Source organism: Lithobates pipiens, unplaced genomic scaffold (assembly GCF_037356315.1).
Source record: "Lithobates pipiens isolate NorthernLeopardFrog02 unplaced genomic scaffold, aLitPip1_a1.2 Scaffold_28, whole genome shotgun sequence".
Classification (NCBI taxonomy): Eukaryota; Metazoa; Chordata; class Amphibia; order Anura; family Ranidae; genus Lithobates; species Lithobates pipiens.
In genome coordinates, this window is record NW_027507789.1 from 1,179,714 (window position 1) to 1,206,923 (window position 27,210).

At 45.5% G+C, this 27,210-nt stretch overlaps 1 protein-coding gene and 1 pseudogene across 1 annotated transcript in view; one reads left to right on the top strand and one right to left on the bottom strand.

Annotated features, from left to right (window-relative positions):
* Positions 1-27,210, top strand: part of SHISA6 (shisa family member 6) — a 266,401-nt gene that overhangs the window by 97,014 nt on the left and 142,177 nt on the right. Inside the window, 1 exon segment of the mRNA XM_077458537.1 lies at positions 7,630-7,725. Coding sequence (XP_077314663.1) covers positions 7,630-7,725 — 96 coding nt within the window.
* Positions 7,268-7,345, bottom strand: LOC143937557 (U2 spliceosomal RNA; annotated as a pseudogene).

Below are 27,210 nucleotides of genomic sequence, written 5' to 3' on the forward strand. Positions count from 1 at the left end.
TGGATATAAAATAATTGGCCAGTGAGGAGCGACCAGTCCACTTCCACCCAAAAATGATGCATTGGTTCTGGTCAGACATGCCCTCTAAGTGGAGCTTCTGCAGGGACGACATAGAACATCTCGGCCTTGTTCCTTTCCAATCAGCTGACGCCCGGTCCCGGGACTTGGTTTCTTCTCTTGCAGCCTCACGTCGTTTCTCAGATGTCCCTACGAACGTGGAGCCACACGGCCACATGAACACCATAGGTACCGCCATCTTCAGCGTGCTTTAAATGTGCCGCCGAGCGCTCTCTGTGCTTCTCCGTTGTGTCGCCGTTCAGTGTCAACTTCCTGTTCAGCAACACTTTGCCTGTTTTGTCTTGTGCAGGTTGAGGGGCCCCTCGTGGCTCCGCCGTGCTCATACTGTGTGATTTATGGCTTGCAGTTTTTTTAAGAAGGCACAAAAATGTTCTAAATATTTGCTGTTTCCATGGTGACCACCGTATGGATAAAAGTGTCTGCTGTGTGTGCATAAGTGAATATATCTGTGGCATCTGTGGTTGGTTTGTGGCGATTGTTTGTCTCGTGCCGAACCCAATCAAATTGTATTTCTTTGCTATGGGCAGTGCAGCTTAGAAATGGTTGATCTGTAGTAACCCATAGCAACAAATCACTTAGGCATTGTCAAGAACCTGATTGGGTGACAAGGACTCAACAGCATAGCAACCAAAGGCTGTCCCTCCCCTAGCACTACAAATCCCAGCATGGCTGGGCCACAACATCCCGAGCGGCGGAGAACTCCACATCCCATTCTTCTACATGTGCTGCAGGTAAAAGGGTCTTCCATCAAAGGCGGCCCCCATCACTGGGCACCCATCACTGGGCACCCGCCCCCATCACTGGGCACCCGCCTGGCTCTGAATCATTTTCCATCTATTCCTCTCAGTAGGAGGTTTCCATTAGCGGACAATAAAAACACTTTTGTATCCGAGGCCCTTCATACTTTCTTTAAAAATACGACCAGCTTTACACACACAGGTTCAATTGGTTTCCATGACAATTTGTTAAGACGGTATTATTCCTCCGCGCCACATGTCTCTTACAGCGAGCTCTAATTCTAGGTAGAGCCCCCCCCTCCTCGCATCTATCCCCCCTCCCTCCCATCTATACCCCCCTCCCATCTATCACCCCCCTCCCATCTATACCCCCCTCCCATCTATCACCCCTCCCTCCCATCTATAACCCCCCCATCCTCCCATCTATCCCCCCTTCCTCCCATCTATAACCCCCTCCCATCTATCACCTCCCATCTATCACCCCCCCTCTCTCCCATCTATCACCCCCCCTCTCTCCCATCTATCACCCCCCCTCTCTCCCATCTATCACCCCCCCCTCTCTCCCATCTATCACCTCCCCTCCCATCTACCCCCCCCCCAGCCTTGTTTCAGAAAATCAGGATTATTCTTTGATTTTCTTTTTTTCCCTTTTCTTTCTCATTCATTTCCCCTTCTATCTTTTCTTTTATTCCTTTCTGCTTTCTTTTCCTTCCCCTTTCATTTATTTTACCTTTCTCTTTCTTCCCCTTCGTCTTTTACTTTTCCTTTTTTTTCTCTTTCATTTTTACTATTTCTTTTTCTAATTTCATTTCCCCTTTTCTTCATTTTTCCTTTTTCTTTCTCTTTGCATTTCATTTTTCTTTTTCTATATCCTCTTCCTGTTCATTTTCCCATTCCCTTCCTTTTTAATTCTTTTATCACATACTTTCTCTTTTCCTTTCTTTTTTCTCTATCCATTTTAGGCCTCATGCACACGGACGTTTTTACAGCCACTTTTTTGAGCTTTTTTTGCAGCTTAAAAACGGCTGTCCATGTTAGTCTATGGCTTCATGCCCACCTAGGCGTTTTTGAGCTGCAAATGGCATAGGTGTTTTTAAGCTGTAAAAAAAACCCAGGACCAGTGCGTTCCGTGGCGTGGAGCTAGAGCTGTAAAAACGCGAATTGCGCAAAAACTCGCATAAACGCGCAAAAACGCGCATAAACGCACAACTTATTTTCTTTGTTTTCTGAGTGCTATAGCCAAGAGATGTGTTTTTTAAAAAACGCTACTTAACGCTAACGCTAAAAAACGCACAAAAACGCGCAAAAACGCCAATGCAAAACGCGGTAAAAATCACGTTTTTAACAACGATTTTTCCAGGCATCGGAGCTAGCTTTGCAGCCAGTTTTTTAAAACGTCCGTGTGCATGAGCACTTTATCATTTACTGTACCTTTCTTTTTTTTCTTTACTTTCTCTTTATCTTTTCCTCTCCCTTCACTTTTTTCTGTTTATATTTCTTTCTATTTGTTTCTTTATTACTTTTCTCTTTTCCTTTAATCTTTTTTGTGGTTGCCCTTTCCTTTTCCCATTTTTTTCTTTTTCTTTCCCATTCTGTTTAACTTTCTCTTTATCTCTCTCTATCTTTCCCTTTTCATTTTTTTCTTTTTCTTTCCCATTCTGTTTAACTTTCTCTTTATCTCTCTCTATCTTTCCCTTTTCATTTTTTTCTTCATCTTTACCTTTTTATTCGGTTTCCCATTCTTCCCCGATCTTTTCTTGTTTACTTTTACCTTTTATCTCTTCCATTCCCTTTTCCCCATTTCCTTTATCTTTTCCCTTCTCATTTCATTTGTTGTTCCCTTTTCTGTATCCCCTTTCTCTTTCTTTCTCTTTTTATATTTTCATTTAATTTTCTTTCTCTTTTGCTTTTCATTTCTTATTACCTTATTCTTTGTCTCTCTTTTTCTTTCCTTTTCTCTCTCATTTTCTCCCCCTCCCCCCCTCTCTCCACCTCTCTCTCTCTCTCCTTCTCTCTCTCTCTCCTCCTCTCCTCCTCTTTCTCTGTCTCTCATTTTCTCTCTTCTCTCTCCCCCCTCTCTCTCTCTCTCTCTCCCTCCCCCCCCCTCTCTCTCTCTCTCCCCCCTCTCCTCCTTTTTTCTCTGTCTCATTTTATCTGTCTGTTTCTCTCTCTCTCTCCCCCATCTCTCTCCCCCATCTCTCTCTCTCCCCCCTCTCTTTCTACCCCCTCTCTTCTCTCTCTCTCTTCTCTCTCTCATTCCCCCCCCCCTCTTCTCTACCCCCAGTCTCTCTCTTCTTTCTCCCTCTCTCTCCCCCTCCCCATTTTCTCTGGTCCTTTTCCTGTTGTGGTTCTCTTGGTTTTCTATACTCTCTCCCTATATATGAACACACAGAGGAAGCTCTCGGATAATACAATACGCCTCTCTGTGCTTTTACTTGCAGCGAGTGAACCTGTAAGTTTGATGTGATTTTGTGCTTTATCAGTCTGTGATGATAGCTGTGTGATAATCGGCTTTAATTGGTCTTTACTGTTATTGTTTGTTTTAAACAGATTTTATGTATGTACTACGGAGCATGTTTCCTCATAGTTGTTTGTTCTTTGGAATGTGATGCTGAAACTAACATGTATTGCCTTGTAGTTGCCCCTCGCTGTATCCGGTTCTGTATGTTGAAATGACAAAGTACAGTAAATACATCCCAGTACTGCACAGGCCTTGGGTGACTATAAGAGTCCTGACCCAGAATAGTCCACAAGCTAGAAGGAAAACTTCCGGTCTCTTTCCTGCCCCCCCCCCCCCCCCCAAAATAATATAAAGTTGTTATTCATCCCTCTATGTGGTTCCCTTCCTCACATTTAAAGGGTAAATGTCACACGGCTAAATACCTGTTTTAGAAGCCCAGGATGGAAGCCACGTTCTTCTGATGACCAGGCCACGTTCTTCTGATGACCAGGCCACGTTCTTCTGTTGACCAGGCCATGTTCTTCTGTTGACCAGGCCACGTTCCTCTGTTGACCAGGCCACGTTCTTCTGTTGACCAGGCCACGTTCTTCTGTTGACCAGGCCACGTTCTTCTGTTGACCAGGCCACGTTCTTCTGTTGACCAGGCCACGTTCTTCTGATGACCAGGCCACGTTCTTCTGATGACCAGGCCACATTCCTCTGTTGACCAGGCCACGTTCCTCTGTTGACCAGGCCACGTTCTTCTGTTGACCAGGCCACGTTCTTCTGTTGACCAGGCCACGTTCTTCTGTTGACCAGGCCACGTTCTTCTGTTGACCAGGCCACGTTCTTCTGATGACCAGGCCATACACTACTTTCAGGGCATTGCGGAGAGTGACCTTGCAAACTCTAGAGAGGAAGTTAAGGGACAATTCTCTTCTCCTGCCCTGTGTGTCGATCCGATGACTCCCATCACTCACTACATCATAAGGAACAGGAGAACATCTTCCAGGTCCACCATGGAAACTGATCCCAACTGGTGTCCAGATGAACACCTTGGCTTAAGAAATCCAGGTCTAAGTGTACAAAACATTTCATTCTATCTTGTTTGTCTCTAAGAAAATCTGATATGAATGAAATATGTGGACTGCCCTTGTTTTAGTATTACAGATTAGACATGTGTGCTGACGAAAAATATTTTCGTTTATCGCGTCATTTGTTATTATCGTAAATTTGAACATTCGGAATATTTGAAAATTCAGAAATTCAGAAATTTGAAAATCTGAAAACCCAGAAATTCCAAAATTTGAAAATTCAGAAATCCAAAAATTAAAAAAAAAAAATCTGAAAATAGAGAAAGTTCGAAAGAACTAAAATCCGAAAATGCAAAATAATCGCTAACTAATAATAACTAATTATTAAATTAAGGGTATTGGAATTTCCTTTCAAATTTGGCTGTTAATGAACATAACGAATACGAATTTACGTGAAGTCACTAGTTATCCAAAACAACAATAATAATAAATAATAAAACATTTGTATTATTATTACTATTGTTTATTATTATTAATTTGTTACGTTCCATTAGTTTAGATACGGCATTATTTCGGAGAATTTGTCACTTCGGATAAATTCATATTTGTTACGTTCGCTAACAGCCAAATTTGAAAGGAAATTCCAATATCTATAATTGAATAGTTGGTTATTATTTCCGATTTTTGACTTTTCAGGTTTCCAGATTTTCGGATTATCGTTCATATTTTCAGATTTACGGATTTTCGGATTTCGAATTACCGATTTTACGGATTTTCGAATTCAGAAGTCCTAATTTTTTGAATTTACACATTTTTGAATATTCTAATTTACGAATATTTGGAAAAAAAATGTTAAACTGGTTTTCGTTAATTTGGATATTTCGGAATTAACAAATTTTGTTGAAATTCGTTAACAAAACAAATTGCACATGTCTACTACCTGTGTAGGTTTTTTTTTATCCTCAACCTTGTCTCACTGCAACGCAAGTGGTGAAGCATGAATGAGGGAGCTCGCAGATGTAGAAAATCCTGAAAGTTTCCATACTATGATGTAACATTGACATTTTCTCTCTCTTGTAGCGCAGGACCCTAAAAGCCCTGACTATTTCACCCATATGAGCTTGTTAGACATCCCATTCCAAAACCATGAAAGTTAATGTGGAGTTTCCTTCACCCCCCCCCCTACCTTTACAGCTATAACAGCCTCCACTCTTGTGGGAAGCTTTTCTACAGGGTTTTTAAGGTTGTTTGTGAAAATTTGTGCCCATTCATCCAAAGGAGATTGTGAGGTCATGTAATCATGTTGAAGACCTGACTTGCTATCAACCTTCCCATTTATATATGTAGGGTTGAGGGCAGGGATCTGTGCAGGCCACTTGAGGTCCTCCAAACCAAACTGGTCAAACCATGTCTTTTTCTTTTATAGAGCTGGTGGAACACAAAACCTTCTTCCCCGCACAAGGTTGGAATCTCACAATTGTCCAAAATGTCTTGATGCTGTGGTATTAACAGTGCACTTCAATGGAGTGCCTGCACTCAGTCATTTGGAAGAGGTCCACACACCTTTGGCCATTTTTTTTTTTTTTTTATCCACGGTACTGCACAAAAACACCTAAGTATATAACAAAAGTGCATGTGAAACACCTACAAAAAAAATGCACTCAAGGGTGTGTCTCCCAAAGGAGTAGGACCTCACCCTGACTCCCCAGAGTGCAAGGTTTAAACTTGATTTACCTAGCCAAGAGGCCTAAAGGGCCCTTCTCCTCATTGTCAGCCAAAGCTGACCCAAGGAGTTCTAGGTAAGGGGCTTTCCCAAAAAGAGACTCCCAACCCCACCCTCCAGTTCAGGGGAGAAAAGAACCTACCTACCTACTTCAAATGTATTACATAGTGCTGGTGCAGGTGCACTGGCTAGGCCCTAAGGACTGGTAACTTAAATTGCCCCCTGGACTTAGCCAAAAAGACCTAGCGCAAAGAGGTACCATGCTCAAAAAACGTAGGCGCCTGTTCACACATTGAGGTTCCCAAACCCAAGTGTTACTAAGAGCAGCCCTGGGTAGACATGTGTACTGCCGAAAAAATCGTTGGGTTTCGTTTTTGTTTCATTCATTTTAATTTTTTGTTTTTTTTTGTTTTTTTCATATTTTGGGGTCATTCGTTAAGATTGCAATTCGAAAATTTGAAAATCCGAAAATAAAAAATAAATTTCGAAAGAAAGAAAATTCTAAATGACAACTAACTAATAATAACTATTAAATTATAAGTATTGGAATTTCCTTTAAAAATGTGGCTGTTAGAGAACGTAATGAATACGAATTTATCCGAAGTTACGCATTATCCAAAATAACGAATGCCGCATCTAAACATATGGAACAGAACAAATTAAAAATAAATAATAAAAAGTTTTTATTATTACTATTATAAATTTGTTACGTTCCATTCGTTTAGATGTAGCATTCGTTATTTTGGATAATGCGTAACTTCGGATAAATTCGTATTCGTTGCGTTTACTAATGGCCAAATTTGAAAGGAAATTCCAGTACCTATAATTTAAATAGTTATTTCAGATTTTTGAATTTTCAGGATTTTGGATTTTCACATTATCTAGTTTTGGATTTACGAATTTCACATTTACGAATATTCGAAAAAAACCGATTTCCGTTAATTTGAATGTTTCCGAATTAACAAATTTGTCAAAATTTGTTAAAAAAAAACGAATTTGGAACTTAACAAATTGCACATGTCTACCCCTGGGGCGACCAACTGCCATGGGGCACTGACACCGCGGAGTCTGTGCCTTCCTAGCCCATGGCCAGACAAGGTAGACCCATTCAAATCAGGAGGCACTGGGTCCATCCCAGGGGAATTACCCTTGTGCCCCACATCCTGCAGGTTCCCCCTGATTTCTGTTCCAGCCACTACAGGCCTTCAGAGCCCCCAACAGAAGGACACTATACAGCCAGTCATGCCTGCCAGAATAGAAGTGCAGCATCTCTCCTGGACATCGATAAGAACAGGTACGACACTTGATCTTAGCCAAAAGGCCGAGAAGCAATACCTTTGGCCATACAGTGAAAATCAATCGCATCATAGAAATCCCACTTATGACGTAACTCCCGATCTCCAAACTGGGGCGGGACTTCAGATGAGCAACCCAATCTTGTAAAGCCAAAACTGCCATTCATTAGATGTAGCATTATGGAGTAAATCAGTTTAAAAGAAGTCACCAAAGCAGCGTCCAGTTTCGTCCCCTCACCATTTTCCTTGAAATCATGGAGGGTTCCAGGGTTGGGTCTGACTTCATGAAATGTGTCTGACGGTCTGCTTTTTTCCCCAGCAGGACACTACGGAAAAGACATCTACCGGAGCGGAGGGCCTGACTTACATAATTTCATCTCCTCCGGCTTTGTGACCCTGGGGCGAGGACATCTTAAGGGTACAGTAAAAAAAATAAAAATTGTACCTTCTGTTTTTGTACACATGACTGTTTCTGTGCCTCATAGTACCAAACCCCACCGTCCCATCAGTTTCTAATGTTGTACCGCTTCCTCCTTTTAACTGTTGAGTCTAGACAGGTCTTCACCTCCCGGTTGGCGTTCTATGTGTGTTGTATCTGTAGGGCTCTCTAATAAATCTAAAGGGACTCGCGCTTTTGCCATACTCAGCATAAGTTTTAATGTAACCGTTTTTGTGAAATCTGATCTCTTTTTTTTTTTTTCTTCTTCTTCTTCATTGTGACGATGATGAGGGTTTCGTAAGAGCTAGCAGTACTGTCACATTTTATTGGTCGCTCATCGGGTTTCAGCCAGATTTAAGACTTTAGGGGGCTCAGCAATGGATCGTTAGACATATTGACCTTAAATTAGAGTTTAAGGTTGGAGTAATTACTTACCATGGAAGAGGGGGGCAGCTAAATCAATATTCATAGAACTGCAGCCTTCCAATTGGCTAGGGACTGATGACATCATCCCTTGAGGTAAGACCAGTTTGGTGATGTTGCCAAGGTCTTTCTTGGTTAAAACTCCAAATGTTGGTTGGATTCATAAAATGGAGATGTCCAGGGGTGTTGACAAAAGTCTCTTAATGTAGAAATATCAGATGTCATTTTGATTAAGGTCCAAGGGTTAGGTGACCCTATCATAAATATAAATTTTGGACACGTCCAAAACGCCTCACAACAGAGGTCATCTTTTACAAATCCGACAACATATTCAATGTCCTGTACAGGTCCAAGCTCACGTTTAATTTTCTGATCGCGAAATGAAAGTATTGGGTGATCTGAGTGCGTTTACTCCAGAGGACAGACATATTGAAGAGGATCTGATATCCAACCTGGTCAAGTCCCATGAGGCATTGCAAGGCAAGTCCCATGAGGCATTGCAAGGCAAGTCCCATGAGGCATTGCAAGGCAAGTCCCATGAGGCATTGCAAGGCAAGTCCCATGAGGCATTGCAAGGCAAGTCCCATGAGGCATTGCAAGGCAAGTCCCATGAGGCATTGCAAGGCAAGTCCCATGAGGCATTGCAAGGCAAGTCCCATGAGGCATTGCAAGGCAAGTCCCATGAGGCATTGCAAGGCAAGTCCCATGAGGCATTGCAAGGCAAGTCCCATGAGGCATTGCAAGGCAAGTCCCATGAGGAATTGCAAGGCAAGTCCCATGAGGCATTGCAAGGCTGACAGTTGCGAGCATGACTCCAAAGCCAGAGGCATGATGGGATTTGACTCCCAAAAGCAGAGAAATGACGGGACTGGAGGCCCGCAGGTTGGACACCCATGAAGGGTAGCTGCACTTATTACAAGTTCTGGCTCCATAAACGTAACCATTTAGGTCCTAAGAGCAACCACATCCAAATGCCAGATGGAGCATGAAGGTTAGCAGAGGCGGACCGATGTTGGCCTTGTCCTCCAGGACCCTTCTCGGAAGTTGGGAGTCATGGCTTGGGACATGCCTCTCATCCTTTACAATTAGTCCGTTTTAGAGGTCATTACAAAGAATTTGTCTTTTCACCCAAAAGACTAGGCAGGTAATAAGGTGATGTTTGTTTCAAAGAGAAGTCATTTGGCGTTGTGGATTACAGAGGTTCTTCACTTTTGTCTGGCCAAATCTGATTTTGCTACTTTTGGTTTTTAGGCCCAAAGGTCCAGATAGCGCTGCACAAGGGCACTCTGAGACCATTTATACTGGATGGGGGTCAGATGGGTGTTTAGACCCTTCCTGTTGTCAGATTTGGATGTTTCTCATTACACATTGAAGTGCTCCACCTTGTAGTGTGAATGGTCCCTTATAAAGATGCGGGTGACTTTGATATATGGGAAGTCATACTTGCTTATTAAATTTGCATGCCCTACTTTCTGCTTCCTAGTCTTGCACAGTGATTGTGCTTTATGGCTCCACTGCACACGTCTTGCAGTTGCAGTCAGATCAACATGGGTTTTGTCTGGTGTGTCTGTTCTGTAATGGTCACCAAAACTAAAAGGTATTGAAGGACATAGTAAAGTGAGGAGTCGTAAAATGGGAAAAGAGGGTCATGAAAGGGGAACCCATACAAAAAATGAAGCTCTAGTATTTCCTCATCTGCTGTCAGCCGCTTGGAGTGCATCCCTGGAATGGGCTCGTCTCCACTCCATAGAAGTCAAATGAGGAAAGAAAAAGTGCAGAGAGCTGCACATTTGCACAAACCCCTATTGTAAGGCATAGAAGCAGCCTAAGCCCATACCCCACCCAGGCCACGCGCCATAGGTGGGACCAAGCGCGTCAGTGGGAGTCGTTGCCTGGATTGGGTCTAGGCTGAGGCTGCTTCTACTCCTTACATGAGGGGTCCCAGTTTAAAGTTGATGTAGAATAGAGGTTTGATTGTCCTCCCTGGATCTTTGTAGAACACGATGTTCATCTAACTGAAAAGCCCCACCTGGACCCGGCCTGGAGGGCCATAAAGATCCAACAAGACGTTTTTCTTCTGAAAACAAGTGAGGTAGATTAATGCAGCAAATAATGGAGGGGGGGGGGGGGGGGGGGGTCAACAATTTTGAAGAACTCTACTCATGAAGAGTTGTATACCCGAAACCTTTTTGTTTTCTAGTTTGGATAGAGTGTGGAACTTTGTCTCTGCAATGGAGGTTCACCATTGTCACCAGGACAGAAAGTGGTGGGAATCCAAAATGTTACAGGTGTAACTCCAGAGTAGGAAGAGAGGGGAACACTTCCAATGGGGGCCCCCCGATGTGGTAACAAATTCATCTCACTTGTGAAGATTTATATTCTTGCAATCTCCACACTGTTACATTGGCCCAGCTTAGACCAATGACCAATGGACCATACCACCCTGACTGCAAACTTCCAAAGTAAGACTTTGTTCCCATGCTCTGAGCCATACAATATTTGATCAAATCAACGTACCATACCATGGATTCCCGTGGAACTGTGAACACAGGAGGCCGGTTGCTGGGCATGGGCGCCATTCAGAGAACTCTTGCATCTTCTCAATGAATGCAAATCGTTCTCTGAATGGATGGGGTGTGGTGATGTCACATTCTTCACCTCTCACCTTTGCATTCATTGAGAAAATGGAAGTGTTCTTCTTGAATGGCGCCTGTGCCGAAATGAGCGACCCAAGCAGCTGGGCAGCCACCTGGCATGAAACCAGAAAGCTAGTGGAGATCAATATAGCAGGGGTGCCTACTACAGCAATTTCTCACTTCCAGGAGATCCCTCCAGTATGGCACATACCTACCTTGGTTCAAACGGTTCCAATAAAACCAGTTTTCTTTTCCCCTAGAGAATAGTTGCAGGAACACCGCCCTTCTGAGTCACCCCTTGTCCCTACCCCCCACCCACCTCCGAGGACCGCTCCTTGTCTCCACCTCCTACCCATGTCCAAGGACCGTACCTTGTCTCCACCCCCTACCCATCTCCAAGGACCTACCTTGTCTCCACCCCCCACCCACCTCCGAGGACCGCTCCTTGTCTCCACCTCCTACCCATCTCCGAGGACCTTCCTTGTCTCCACCCCCTACCCATCTCTGAGGACCTTCCTTGTCTCCACCCCCTACCCATCTCCGAGGACCTTCCTTGTCTCCACCCCCTACCCATCTCCGAGGACCTTCCTTGTCTCCACCCCCTACCCATCTCTGAGGACCTTCCTTGTCTCCACCCCCTACCCATCTCCGAAGACCATTCCTTGTCTCCACCCCCTACCCATCTCCGAGGCCCATTCCTTGTCTCCACCCCTTACCCATCTCCGATGACCTTCCTTGTCTCCGCCCCCTACCCATCTCTGAGGACCATTCCTTGTCTCCACCCCCTACCCATCTCCGAGGACCGCTCCTTGTCTCCACCCCCTACCCATCTCCGAGGACCGCTCCTTGTCTCCACCCCTACCCATCTCCGAGGACCGCTCCTTGTCTCCCCCCTACCCATCTCCGAGGCCCGCTCCTTGTCTCCACTCCTACCCATCTCCAAGGACCGTACCTTGTCTCCACCCCCTACCCATCTCCGAGGACCTTCCTTGTCTCCACCCCCTACCCATCTCCGAGACCATTCCTTGTCTCCACCCCCTACCCATCTCCAAGGACCGTACCTTGTCTCCACCCCCTACCCATCTCCAAGGACCTACCTTGTCTCCACCCCCACCCACCTCCGAGGACCGCTCCTTGTCTCCCACCCCCCACCCACATCCGAGGACCGCTCCTTGTCTCCACCTCCTACCCATCTCCAAGGACCGTACCTTGTCTCCAGCCCCTACCCATCTCCAAGGACCGTACCTTGTCCTCCACCCCCCTACCCATCTCCGAGGACCGTACCTTGTCTCCACCCCCTACCCATCTCCGAGGACCATTCCTTGTCTCCACCCCCTACCCATCTCCAAGGACCGTACCTTGTCTCCACCCCCTACCCATCTCCAAGGACCTACCTTGTCTCCACCCCCCACCCACCTCCGAGGACCGCTCCTTGTCTCCACCTCCTACCCATCTCCAAGGACCGTACCTTGTCTCCACCCCCTACCCATCTCCAAGGACCTACCTTGTCTCCACCCCCCAACCCACCTCCGAGGAACCGCTCCTTGTCTCCACCTCCTACCCATCTCCAAGGACCTTCCTTGTCTCCACCCCCTACCCATCTCCAAGGACCTTTCCTTGTCTCCACCCCCTACCCATCTCTGAGGACCTTCCTTGTCTCCACCCCTACCCATCTCCGAGGACCTTCCTTGTCTCCGCCCCCTACCCATCTCCGAGGACCTTCCTTGTCTCCGCCCCCTACCCATCTCCGAAGACCATTCCTTGTCTCCACCCCCTACCCATCTCCGAGGCCCATTCCTTGTCTCCAACCCTTACCCATCTCCCGAGGACCTTCCTTGTCTCCGCCCCCTACCCATCTCCGAGGACCATTCCTTGTCTCCACCCCCTACCCATCTCCGAGGACCGCTCCTTGTCTCCACCCCCTACCCATCTCCGAGGTTGACCAACATGCATAATAATCAGAACATTGGAGTATTTAATTGTCAATGCGACTCGCCATCATTACCCAAAAAGGGTTACAAGCGGCATATCTGAGACGCTCATAGAGGAGTGTTCCCCCTGATGGCGGACACGGGGGGGGGGGGGTTATGTATATGTGCAGGTGTAGAAAAAATCTAAATAAAAAATATCTTGTCGGCTACTCACACAGCAGCGCTGCGGCGAGGTCGGGCTGACGCGGCGCCCCCTTTTGAGCGATACAATGTTGTTTCTTTACATTTTTCTCTGTAAAGTAAAACTCCGGCTAAAGCAGCGAAGCCGCAGAAAAATGGATTCCGACTATTTATGTGAATGTTCACTGCGGCCGTCACAAAAAAAAAAAAAGTTAACGCCGCGCCATGTATATTTATAGTTGGCAGCGCTGCTCATCAATCCGCCTCGTCCTCACAGCGGGAATCCAATCCTTTCCTCTTATTCTGGTGGAAAGTCAGAGAAGAGCCCGCAGGTTGTTCAGTCTGCATCCGGCCGCACGCTCTGCGCGGGCGCTGCGAACAACGCATTAAGTAATGTCCCCCCCCACGGGCACTAATGTGATTATACGCTGCAAATATGGGGGGGGGGGGGCGATTAAGGGGTGACTCTACCTCTCGGTGAGTTAAGGAATGCAGCAGAACCAATATTTTATATTGTCGTGTATTACAATAATTAGAAACAAATATATTAAATATACATGTAAATGCCAGCCAATCACCAATGAGGTCCGAAAACCTCAAGAACAGTAATATTCACCTGTACAGCACCATAGTATATGTCAGAACTATAATAATAGTGTGCAAGGGAGGGGGGGGAGGGGACATTAGAGTGTAAGCTCCTCTGGTGCAGAGTCGTATGTGACTGTGGGGGGGGCATTAGAGTGTAAGCTCCTCTGGTGCAGAGTCGTATGTGACTGTGGGGGGGGGGACATTCGAGTGTAAGCTCCTCTGTACAGAGACTGATGTGACTGTGGGGGGGAGGGGACATTAGAGTGTAAGCTCCTCTGTACAGAGACTGATGTGACTCTGGGGGGAGGGGACATTAGAGTGTAAGCTCCTCTGTACAGAGACTGATGTGACTGTGGGGGAGGGGACATTAGAGTGTAAGCTCCTCTGGTGCAGAGTTGTATGTGACTGTGGGGGAGGGGACATTAGAGTGTAAGCTCCTCTGGTGCAGACTCCTATGTGTCTGACTCGGTGTTCTCTGTACAGCACTGCGGTATATGTCAGAGCTATGGAAATAATTCCTTCCTCCTGAGATAGCGATCGTCTCGCTGAGCTGCTAGGAAGCTTGTAATGGATCGTTTACAGAAGAACATGTTTTTTTTTTTTTCCCTAATTCTTCAAAGTCCTCTCACAGCAGTGTGATTGGAGCGCCCCCCGGACAGCTTGGAGCGGAGTGTTTCCTCCAATACGGTTCTACCTGGCTGAAGAACAAATAACGATTCCTGCACTTCGGGTCTACATTGATTACTTTCCGCCCGCCAGTGTTTTAGGCAAAGAATTCAGTAATAAATAAATACGCGGCGGCGGCGGCGGCACTTTGCATTTTCCAAGCGCAGCAATTGGCAACTTTTAAAAACTCTTTCCAAAAACGCCCCGTCCATTGTCCGCCCGCACACTCTACGCTTTCATTATCTTTATCTCGCCTTTACGCAAATTAGTTTTTTTTTTATTTATTTTTTACAAGATGTTTTCACATCTGTCAGCAGGAATTGTCCTTCGTCCAAATCTACCTCCCAATTACACAATAACAACGCAGAACAATATGCAAATCCATCCCTTCCACTCCATTCCGGTTGGTCGCCTTTTATAAGCAGCCCGATGATTTGCATACAGCCGGTGTGAATGTGGCCGGTGTTACAATGCCGGGAAGAGGGATGAAAGGATGTTTAATAATAAAAATGGCATTTTCAAATGCAAATAAACAACTTTTCCCAAAACACAATGAAAGCCGAAAACCAACAACAACATTTCTAATTAAAATACAGCCGCTTAGCAAAAGCAACTCGGCGTTCCTCCGTCTTCAGCGCCCATTCTACGGCTTCTGAACCGGAACCTTCCGGAGAATGAATGTTCTGCTGGTGGAGGAGGAGCAAATATTCCTGAAAATAATACTGAGAATTAAAACGCTCAGGAAGTTCACAAATAACACCAATCTAAAAATGATCTCTCATTACCTTATTAGTCAGCAAGTTTTCCCCCAAAAAATCCTATCCAATCACTAGAGACCAGTGACATCACCGAGACCCTTCATATTCATGAAAACACAGCCTATCCAATCACTAGAGACCAGTGACATCACCGAGACTCTTCATATTCATGAGAACACAGCCTATCCAATCACTAGAGACCAGTGACATCACCGAGACCCTTCATATTCATGAGAACACAGCCTATCCAATCACTAGAGACCAGTGACATCACCGAGACCCTTCATATTCATGAGAACACAGCCTATCCGATCACTAGAGACCAGTGACATCACCGAGACCCTTCATATTCATGAGAACACAGCCTATCCAATCACTAGAGACCAGTGACATCACCGAGACCCTTCATATTCATGAGAACACAGCCTATCCAATCACTAGAGACCAGTGACATCACCGAGACCCTTCATATTCATGAGAACACAGCCTATCCATCACTACAGACCAGTGACATCACCGAGACCCTTCATATTCATGAGAACACAGCCTATCCAATCACTAGAGACCAGTGACATCACCGAGACCCTTCATATTCATGAGAACACAGCCTATCCAATCACTAGAGACCAGTGACATCACCGAGACCCTTCATATTCATGAGAACACAGCCTATCCAATCACTAGAGACCAGTGACATCACCGAGACCCTTCATATTCATGAGAACACAGCCTATCCAATCACTAGAGACCAGTGACATCACAGAGACTCTTCATATTCATGAGAACACAGCCTATCCGATCACTCGAGACCAGTGACATCACCGAGACCCTTCATATTCATGAGAACACAGCCTATCCAATCACTAGAGACCAGTGACATCACCGAGACTCTTCATATTCATGAGAACACAGCCTATCCAATCACTAGAGACCAGTGACATCACCGAGACCCTTCATATTCATGAGAACACAGCCTATCCAATCACTAGAGACCAGTGACATCACAGAGACTCTTCATATTCATGAGAACACAGCCTATCCGATCACTCGAGACCAGTGACATCACCGAGACCCTTCATATTCATGAGAACACAGCCTATCCAATCACTAGAGACCAGTGACATCAGAAGACCCTTCATATTCATGAGAACACAGCCTATCCAATCACTAGAGACCAGTGACATCACCGAGACCCTTCATATTCATGGGAACACAGCCTATCCAATCACTAGAGACCAGTGACATCACCGAGACCCTTCATATTCATGGGAACACAGCCTATCCAATCACTAGAGACCAGTGACATCACCGAGACTCTGAACAAGTTACTTTGTTGTCTTCAGTTACATTGTTCTTCTTCTTTCCTCCGCTTCCAGTTTTCAGTCGGTGATGAGGAAATGATGGTTTTTCTCTCTCCGGTTGTCACCATCACAGATTCTGCTCAGCAGATTTAGGCAATGGAAAGGAAAATTCTCAATAATTGCAGCCGAGGCCAATTAAAGTGACGAGATCCCCTCCCCCGGGTTCATTATCTCAGTGGGAGATTTTGTCACCAGCCTTGGAGGGCCCAGCGGGCGGGCGAGGGGGCTGCACCGGGAGATCGATATATCATCGGCTCGCCATGTTCATACATAACATGAAATGACTGGCGCTTCCTTATGATTAGAGGAGACCCAGACCGCCATCGATTGATATGTGAAATGGGTGAAATCGATGATTGGCGTGTCAATGTGGAGGGGGGGAGGGGAGGTTAAAGAAGTAAAATCATAAAGTATCTTCCATTTATCTTGCGTTTTCAGATATATATGTTTATAACCTTTACAGCTAGATTCAGCAGGCTTTTCCCAGTGCCACTTGGCACCGTCTCAGCCTACTTTCCCACCAAAAACGCATGTCGCACTCCCTGTGCCAAGCAAGTTGTGCAGAAAATCTGTGTATGTAGAATTTATTTATTATATTATTATTTTTTTTCTTTTATATATATATATAAAGATACTTAAGCGTCTGTCGCGTTTGTCGCGTGTAAAATAAATTGGCTGCTCACTGCACAACAACGCATATGTGCGGCGCCGGCGTAATGCTGCAGTAGATATAATAGGGGCTCGTGCTGCGGTGTAAGTGGGCGGGGCCGGGAACACGCTGGCCGCCTTATTTCCAGGTCCCTGCAAACTAATCAGCCCCTTGAAGGCCCCGTTCATATCGGCGCATTTCCAGAATGTGCCAAAAATATGCATCGCACTTGCCATGGCATTTATTGTTAATAACGCCCCAAACGCGGTACGCAAATGCACGTTTAGCCGCGCGCAAAAAACACCCGACAAATGTGGCAAAACGCTCAATAAGAGCCACGCAAACCGCAACGTGACAATAATTTCCAGGAGCCACTTTGCCGCTCATAGAGCAGCCCATTGAGTGATATGCGTGTCGCTCGGAAAAAAAAATAACCCACGCGTTTCGGATTAGCCAGGTGTGATTGGGGCCTGACAGGTGCACTTTGTCCTCGAATCATTTCCAGTTTCTTTATTTCGCCGCCTCCTTCCCTTAAATCCATTCCCCAGTTCTTTGCCGTTATTGGCGCGGCGTTTAGCGACGAGCCGCTGAGCACTTATCCCTAAAAGGTTAATGTGGGCTGCCAGCGCTCCATACAACGTACAATCCATAAATCTCGGCACAGATAATTGATATCAGACAGAAGTGACACTTTGTCAGAGTTGCAGCCAGCTGGACGCGGACTGATACGTCTGCGGTGGTGGGGGAGGGGAGTTGCGGTGGGGGGCAGGGGAGTTGCGGTGGGGGGCAGGGGAGCTGCGGTGGGGGGCAGGGGAGCTGCGGTGGTGGGGGAGGGGAGCTGCGGTGGGGGGCAGGGGAGCTGCGGTGGGGGGCAGGGGAGCTGCGGTGGTGGGGGAGGGGAGCTGTGGTGGGGGGCAGGGGAGCTGCCGGCCGAGCACAGTTCGGTGCAAAGAGCCCCTGTCTATATATGGATGTGCTGTTGAGAGGGGCAAATAATGCTCCACGGGAGTTCTGAGACCCCCAGATCACTCCTCGATCTCCTCCATCCGGGGGTCAGACTGCAACATTGTAACAAATCACAAGGTGAAAGACTGCAGCGCAGGGGCTGATGTGTGTCAGACATTTGTGAACATCGACTTCGGGATTTTCATGATTGTGTCTTTTAGGAGCTAGCGTCTCAGTCCAGGAAGTAGGTGGTAACACTAGATGATGCCTGAACAAAGATGGTGCTGTCCTCCTAGAGATAAAAATAGAGGCATTGTCGGGGGGGGCGCCACGACCTTCGTGAGGTGACCATACACAATACAATCTCAGCGTCCAATCTGATTTCATTTACCAACAACTGGCCTGTCATTGATATAAATTGAACAATTGGTTTAACCCCTTTATGGCAGCCTAATGTATACTGTATATATTGGGAATAACGCCTATGTGCCGGGTTTAGGTGTGGCTGTGTTGGTTTGGGGGATCGCTCAATCACTGACAGCTCGCAGTCAAATACCATCGATGGGATGAGGTTCCTATGATGTCATCACTGTGCAGCCAATCACAGCGTCACATGATCAAGGCCCCGCCTACCAGCCTCAGGTGTCGCAGCCCTCTTAAAGGGAAAGCTCCCACCATCATAAAGGGGTTCAATGCGTCCTGAAATTCCATGATTTTGGTGGCCATGCACGGCATGTGTGTCGATCCCACATTGGAATATCAAAACGATCGCTCGGCGCACTATACACCTATCGATCATATCAGTCTATTTACTTTAATACAATTTTTAGATTTTTCGTCCAGACCAATCGGAATCCTTCTAATGACATTGATCAGTAGTGTTTATAATTTGATAACAGATCGATGATGTGTGAATGGGGGGAAGAGAACGAACGTTCACAGGCTGTTTCCTGCACTGGATTCTCATTGATTTTAAAAATTAGAAAATTCCGTGTTTGGCCACCAGATGGTGCCAAGTATCACGGGAATTTCTTATGGTGCTCGGTGCGCCATCTAGTGACAAAATATTATCAGTTTTTCAATCAATGAGAAACATTCAACCAGCACAGGAAATAGCTGTGGAAAATGCCGCATTCGGCCACCAGATGGTGCCATTGATTCGAATTGAACGATCGGTTTTCACCCCTTTATGGCACCTAATGCATGTATGGATGGGAATTGCACCTATGTGCCGGGTTTATGTGTGGCTGTGATGTTCTCTGGGAGCGCTCAATCACCGACCGCGCATGGTCAACTACCATCTTATGGGATGGGCTTCCAATGACGTCATCGCCGCGCAGCCAATCACAGTGCCACATGATCAAGAGCCCCTCCTACTGACCTCAGGTGTGTCTGCCCACTTAAAGGGAAAGCTCCCACCATCATAAAGGTGTGGAATACATCCCGAGATTCTGGTGGCCATGCACGGCATCTATCGATCCACATGAAAAATACGGTCGGAATATGCAAACGATCGCTCGGCGCACTATCCACCTACCAATCATATCGGTCTCTCTACTATCATACAATTTAGATGTTTTGCCCAGGCAAATCAGAAAACATTTTTCTGACATTGATCAGTTTTGTTCATAATGTTGATCGATAACGATGCTGTATGAATGGGGACAAGAGAACGAATGTTATTAGACTATTCCTGCGCTGGGTGAGTGGATTCTCACTGATTTTGAAACAGAAAATGCCGCATTTGGCCAGCAGATGGTAATAAGTATCACAGGAATTTCTTATGATGATTGGCGCCATCTAGTGGCAAAGTATTTTCTGTTTTTAGTTAATAATAAACATTCAACCAGCACAGGAAATATCTTGATAACATTCGTTTCTTTCGCCGTCTCCGCCACTCGTGAATGTAAATGCATTTTCATTCGGCGAGCTGCTATGCATATCTTTTTCGATAATTATTTTTATTGTCTGGTTCTGTGCAAAAAGAAAATCATTCGATCAGATTGGTACTTGTGTTGCCACCATAATGAAGGTTGTACAGAGATTGTACAATCTATTCATATCGTTTATAGATGGCTTTAGGTCGGCACATTACTTACCATGCATGCGCACAACATGAAAAGCTCTGATGGCAGGTCCACTTTAATCATCAGAAGACCCCTCGTCCCCTCCCCCCCTCCACATATTATCATTGTAGCCATTTGTATCTCTTTTCTCTTTGCGTATTTTATCCACATCTCTCATCCCCCCCCCCCCCAATGAACACGCCCTATTATAGATCTCTTAGCAGAAACCCTTTGTAAATGGTCGATTTGATCAATGATGTGTGAATTGGGCAAGAAGACGAATGTTGTTAGGCCATCGCCTGCGTTGGTTGAATGGATTCTCATTTATTAAAAATGGAAATGATCGCACGTGGCCACTAGATGGCGCTAAGTACCATAGGAATTTCGTATGACGCTTAACACCATCTAGTGGCAAAATATGGCATGTTCCATTTTTTTAAATAGGCGATAAACATTCAACCAGCACAGGAAATAGCTTAATAACATTTGTTCTTTTGCCATTGTCCCTTTGTAGCCATTTGTATTTCTTTTTCTCTTTTTTCCATGGTTTTTATCCGGATCTCCTCCACCCCGGTGAACGTGCTGAGTCCCGACAGATCTTTCACCGAAAAATCTTTCTAAATGCTCGATTGATAACCCATCAGTGATGTGTGGACGGGGCAAAAATATAAAAAAAATGAATGAATGTTAGGAGACCTTTCCTTGTTTCCTATTGATTTTTGAATAGAAAATTCTGAGTTTAGCCATCAGGTGGTGCAAATTATCATAGGAAGTTCAAAAATTGTAAAAAAAAATATTAAATGTTAAAAAGATTTAAAAATATTGATGTCAAATTAATATATATATATAATATTATGTGTGTGTGTATATATATATATATATATATATATATATATATATATATATATATATATATTATGTGTGTGTGTGTGTGTATATATATATATATATATATATATATATATATATATATATATATATATATATATATATATATATATATATATATATATTAAATGTCAAAAAAATAAAAAAATATATATATTATTTTTTTTTTACATTTAATATTTTTATATATATATTTATATATAATATATATTTAGAGTTACATAGCTCCTTCACAGGGGACTTGTTAGCCCCATTGTAATAGAATTATATTTAGATTGAAAAAATATAATGACCCCTCCTGTCACCCCCCCACCTTCACATGCCAGCAATGATAGCAATAAAGTTCAATAAAAAATAAATAAATAAAAAAGTAAAAAAAATGTAAAAATCAAAAAAAATGTAGGAAAAAAGTAAAAATGAATTTTGTATATGAATGTGAGACATTTGTATCTCTTTTCTCTTTCCATATTTTATCTGCTTCCCCTTCACCCCAATGAACACGCCCGATTTATAGATCTCTTACCAGAAAACCTTTGTAAACGGTCGATTTGAGACGTATCAATGATGTGTGAATTGGGCAAGAAAACAAATGTTGTTAGGCCATCGCCTGCGTAGGTTGAATGGATTTTCATTTATTTAAAATGGAAATGATCGCACATGGCCACTAGATGGCACTAAGTATCATAGGAATTTCGTATGACGCTTAACACCATCTAGTGGAACAATCTGGTATTTTCCATTTTTTAATGGGTGATAAACATTCGAGGTAAAGGTTTATCAGCTGCGACTGAACTGTTCTTCCTGCTTTTTCTTGCGACCTTATGCACAAGATGTCGTCCATGTACTGTGTCATTGTAACTTTAATACTTTTAAATAAAAACCTATTTTACTGTTAAAAAAAAAAAAACCATTCAACCAGAACAGGAAATGGCTTAAAGCGGAGTTCCGCCCACATCATTTTTTATTATTTTTCAGAATTCCCTCTGCTTGTCTACATGATATAATCATGTCTGGAATTCAGTCCCGCTCCGAGTATCTTTTTGAAGCCCGCTAGGACTCTCTTCCCGGGATAAGGTGCTGCTGGATACCCAGCATGCCCCTCCCGATCCGACGCAGGGCGTAGCGCAGACAGTGCGCCCGGTCGCCATCACATCGGACGGCGATGGAGGAAGGGCCCCGCCCCGTTGTTACGGCAACAAATCCTGCGGCGATGCCCACTGATTCCTGGAGGAGGGTGAGACGCGTCTCCCAGGCGGGATCTGACGTAGATCGCCGCGGCCCGGAAATGGCAGATCACAAGGGACCCCCATGGCAACGAGACCGATACAGCAAGTAAAAAATAAATAAATAATAATTCCCCAAATGTTATGCGAGCCGAAAGGAAACGATGTATATAAAGATGAAAATATGTGCGGAGCTTTATTAACATTTGTTCTTTTGTTCATTGTAGCCATTTGTATCTCTTGTTTCCTGTTTCTCATTGATTTAAAACAGAAAATGCTGCATTTAGCCACTAGATGGTGCTAAACATCATAGGAATTTCTTATAATCCACCATCTAGTGGCAAAATATGGTATTTTCCAATTTTTTAATGGGTGAGAAACATTTAACCAGCACAGGAAATGGCTTAATAACATTTGTTCTTTTGCCAATCTTAATTGTGATCATTTCTATCTCTTTTTCTCTTTCTGTGTTTTCTCTGGATCTCCTCCACCCCGGGGGAACGCACCGAGGCCCAATATGTTTCTTTTAGCAGAAAAGCTTTGTAAGGGTGTGATTGATAACCCATCAATGATGTGTGAAAGGGGCAAGAGAACAAATGTTATTTAAGCTATTTCCTGTACTGGTTGAATGGTTTCTCATTGACTTAAAAGAGAAAATACTGCATGTGACCACCAGATGGTGCTAAGTATCACAGAAGATTTTTTTTATGACGCCTAGCACCATCTAGTGGTAAAATACGGTATTTTCTTTTCTAAATGAATGATAAACATTTGACCAGCATCAGAATTGGCTTAATAACATTCATTCTTTTGCCATTAATGGTTCATTGTAACCATTTATATCTTTTTCGGAATCTCCTCCCCCCCGGTGTTCTCTGAATATAGATTATTTTATTTTTATTTTTTTTACGCTTTGTAAACGGCTTTTAATGAGATAAATCTTTTTATATCCGTCGTCTGGAGTCAAAGTGAGGAAATTAATTTTAACGGGCTGTTTTTATGTTCCGGGGAGATTTTTATTTTACTCTTTGAAGGACGTGAAAGCCATAAATCTGTCGCTGGAATTGGATTGTAAACAGGAACAGATATTGTGACAGCCGCAGCAATGCGTTTTACGAGCGTATTCGAGGGTTTCCCGGCAATGGCGGCGGGAAGGTGAACCGAGCGCTATGAAGCCTATAGGCGACCACCCGCCAGGGCCGCAGTTATGGTGTAGGTGGGAACTTTTATCCATTCGCCATCATGTGACTCCTCCCTGAATCTCGGTGATCTTTGTGTATTTCCCCAGATCTGTGCCGCCGTCCCGTGTGACACTTCCTGTGATAAAGACCGCCCACCGCTGCTTTCTCCTTGTGCAGGGGGACCGGCCTTGTCTCCGCCCCCTCCTGTAGTTTTCAGTAGGGGTGGAGCCTGATGGGCCCCTCCCACAGCTCTGCTCTCTCTCCTTGTGCAGGGTGTAGATTTGTAACGTGTGAATGGAAGGTTTCCTTAAAGACAGTTACAGATGCAACGTTCCTCTCGGTACAGCATTCAACCACCGCGTATTTCAGCCTGTCATTGATTTTCATGGAGTGCTAGCAGCAGACACTGGGCGCTGCACCTGTGCCTCTCTATAGCCTGTCAGTGATTTTCATGGAGTGCTGGCAGCAGACACTGAACGCTGCACCTGTGCCTCTCTATAGCCTGTCATTGATTTTCATGGAGTGCTGGCAGCAGACACTGGATGCTGCACCTGTGCCTCTCTATAGCCTGTCATTGATTTTCATGGAGTGCTGGCAGCAGACACTGGATGCTGCACCTGTGCCTCTCTATAGCCTGTCATTGATTTTCATGGAGTGCTGGCAGCAGACACTGGATGCTGCACCTGTGCCTCTCTATAGCCTGTCATTGATTTTCATGGAGTGCTGGCAGCAGACACTGAACGCTGCACCTGTGCCTCTCTATAGCCTGTCATTGATTTTCATGGAGTGCTGGCAGCAGACACTGAACGCTGCACCTGTGCCTCTCTATAGCCTGTCATTGATTTTCATGGAGTGCTGGCAGCAGACACTGAACGCTGCACCTGTGCCTCTCTATAGCCTGTCATTGATTTTCATGGAGTGCTGGCAGCAGACACTGGACGCTGCACCTGTGCCTCTCTATAGCCTGTCATTGATTTTCATGGAGTGCTAGCAGCAGACACTGGGCGCTGCACCTGTGCCTCTCTATAGCCTGTCATTGATTTTCATGGAGTGCTAGCAGCAGACACTGGGCGCTGCACCTGTGCCTCTCTATAGCCTGTCATTGATTTTCATGGAGTGCTGGCAGCAGACACTGGACGCTGCACCTGTGCCTCTCTATAGCCTGTCATTGATTTTCATGGAGTGCTGGCAGCAGACACTGAACGCTGCACCTGTGCCTCTCTATAGCCTGTCATTGATTTTCATGGAGTGCTGGCAGCAGACACTGAACGCTGCACCTGTGCCTCTCTTTAGCCTGTCATTGATTTTCATGGAGTGCTGGCAGCAGACACTGAACGCTGCACCTGTGCCTCTCTTTAGCCTGTCATTGATTTTCATGGAGTGCTAGCAGCAGACACTGAACGCTGCACCTGTGCCTCTCTTTAGCCTGTCATTGATTTTCATGGAGTGCTGGCAGCAGACACTGAACGCTGCACCTGTGCCTCTCTTTAGCCTGTCATTGATTTTCATGGAGTGCTAGCAGCAGACACTGAACGCTGCACCTGTGCCTCTCTATAGCCTGCCATTGATTTTCATGGAGTGCTAGCAGCAGACACTGAACGCTGCACCTGTGCCTCTCTATAGCCTGTCATTGATTTTCATAGGGTGCTAGCAGCAGACACTGGACGCTGCACCTGTGCCTCTCTATAGCCTGTCATTGATTTTCATGGAGTGCTGGCAGCAGACACTGGACGCTGCACCTGTGCCTCTCTATAGCCTGTCATTGATTTTCATGGGGTGCTGGCAGCAGACACTGGACGCTGCACCTGTGCCTCTCTATAGCCCATCATTGATTTTCATAGGATGCTGGCAGCAGACACTGGGCGCTGCACCTGTGCCTCTCTATAGCCTGTCATTGATTTTCATGGAGTGCTGGCAGCAGACACTGGGCGCTGCACCTGTGCCTCTCTATAGCCCATCATTGATTTTCATAGGATGCTGGCAGCAGACACTGGACGCTGCACCTGTGCCTCTCTATAGCCTGTCATTGATTTTCATGGAGTGCTGGCAGCAGACACTGGGCGCTGCACCTGTGCCTCTCTATAGCCTGTCATTGATTTTCATGAAGTGCTAGCAGCAGACACTGGACGCTGCACCTGTGCCTCTCTATAGCCTGTCATTGATTTTCATGGAGTGCTAGCAGCAGACACTGGACGCTGCACCTGTGCCTCTCTATAGCCTGTCATTGATTTTCATGGAGTGCTAGCAGCAGACACTGGGCGCTGCACCTGTGCCTCTCTATAGCCTGTCATTGATTTTCATGGAGTGCTAGCAGCAGACACTGGGCGCTGCACCTGTGCCTCTCTTTAGCCTGTCATTGATTTTCATGGAGTGCTGGCAGCAGACACTGGGCGCTGCACCTGTGCCTCTCTTTAGCCTGTCATTGATTTTCATGGAGTGCTGGCAGCAGACACTGAACGCTGCACCTGTGCCTCTCTTTAGCCTGTCATTGATTTTCATGGAGTGCTGGCAGCAGACACTGAACGCTGCACCTGTGCCTCTCTTTAGCCTGTCATTGATTTTCATGGAGTGCTAGCAGCAGACACTGAACGCTGCACCTGTGCCTCTCTATAGCCTGCCATTGATTTTCATAGGGTGCTAGCAGCAGACACTGGACGCTGCACCTGTGCCTCTCTATAGCCTGTCATTGATTTTCATAGGGTGCTAGCAGCAGACACTGGACGCTGCACCTGTGCCTCTCTATAGCCTGTCATTGATTTTCATGGAGTGCTGGCAGCAGACACTGGACGCTGCACCTGTGCCTCTCTATAGCCTGTCATTGATTTTCATAGGTTGCTGGCAGCAGACACTGAACGCTGCACCTGTGCCTCTCTATAGCCTGTCATTGATTTTCATGGGGTGCTGGCAGCAGACACTGGACGATGCACCTGTGCCTCTCTATAGCCTGTCATTGATTTTCATGGATTGCTGGCAGCAGACACTGAACGCTGCACCTGTGCCTCTCTTTAGCCTGTCATTGATTTTCATAGGCTGCTGGCAGCAGACACTGGATGCTGCACCTGTGCCTCTCTATAGCCTGTCATTGATTTTCATAGGATGCTGGCAGCAGACACTGGACGCTGCACCTGTGCCTCTCTATAGCCTGTCATTGATTTTCATGGAGTGCTGGCAGCAGACACTGGACGCTGCACCTGTGCCTCTCGGGTGCCCCCAAAAAAAGCCAGGATGAGCCTCCAACCCGCCGATGCGCACAGCGGTTACACACCCGCCGAGACCGGAAGAGGACTTCCTCCTTCTATTCTCCATGTTAATCTTCGGATTTTGCTCCATGCTGAGACTTTCAGCTCCGATAATCAGAACTTTTCAATTATAATGATTTCTGAGCTCCTGGAAAGGAGGAAAAAAAAAAAACACCTTTTCCGTGTTCGCGTCCTTTTTTTCCTTTTAATTTTTAATTACCTCCCCGCCGTCTCCACGCATTTTGCTCGTAGAACCCGCCAGTCAATTTGCAGCGACAGAGCCGCCTCGGCGAGTCCGACCTTCACGCATCAAGGTCGCAGCCAGCGCGCCACCGCCAATGAAACATTTATGATGCCGGGGGGAGGGGAGAAGTGGTGAGCGGCCCGGCCAGACAGTAAAGGGGAACTCCGAGCAAAAAGTTCAGCCATCAACCGGGCAAAGGCAAAAGTGCCCGCTGTGGGTTTGATGCCGCGCCGGTCTTTGTTTCGTTACTGGAAGGAAAATTGTATCAAAAAGGATTTAAACCGGTAACAGTAACGCCGTTCATTTACATATATTGTATCATATACTCAATAACATGATTGGGTTGCCTTTAAAAATAAAAATAAATTGCATATCAGTTTTACCAATGGAAGTGTATTTATATTCTGAGCTCATAGGGGAAATGTTATTACGCTATTTCTTGTGATGTAAGAACATTGTTCATTGATTTAAACCAGAAAATACCAC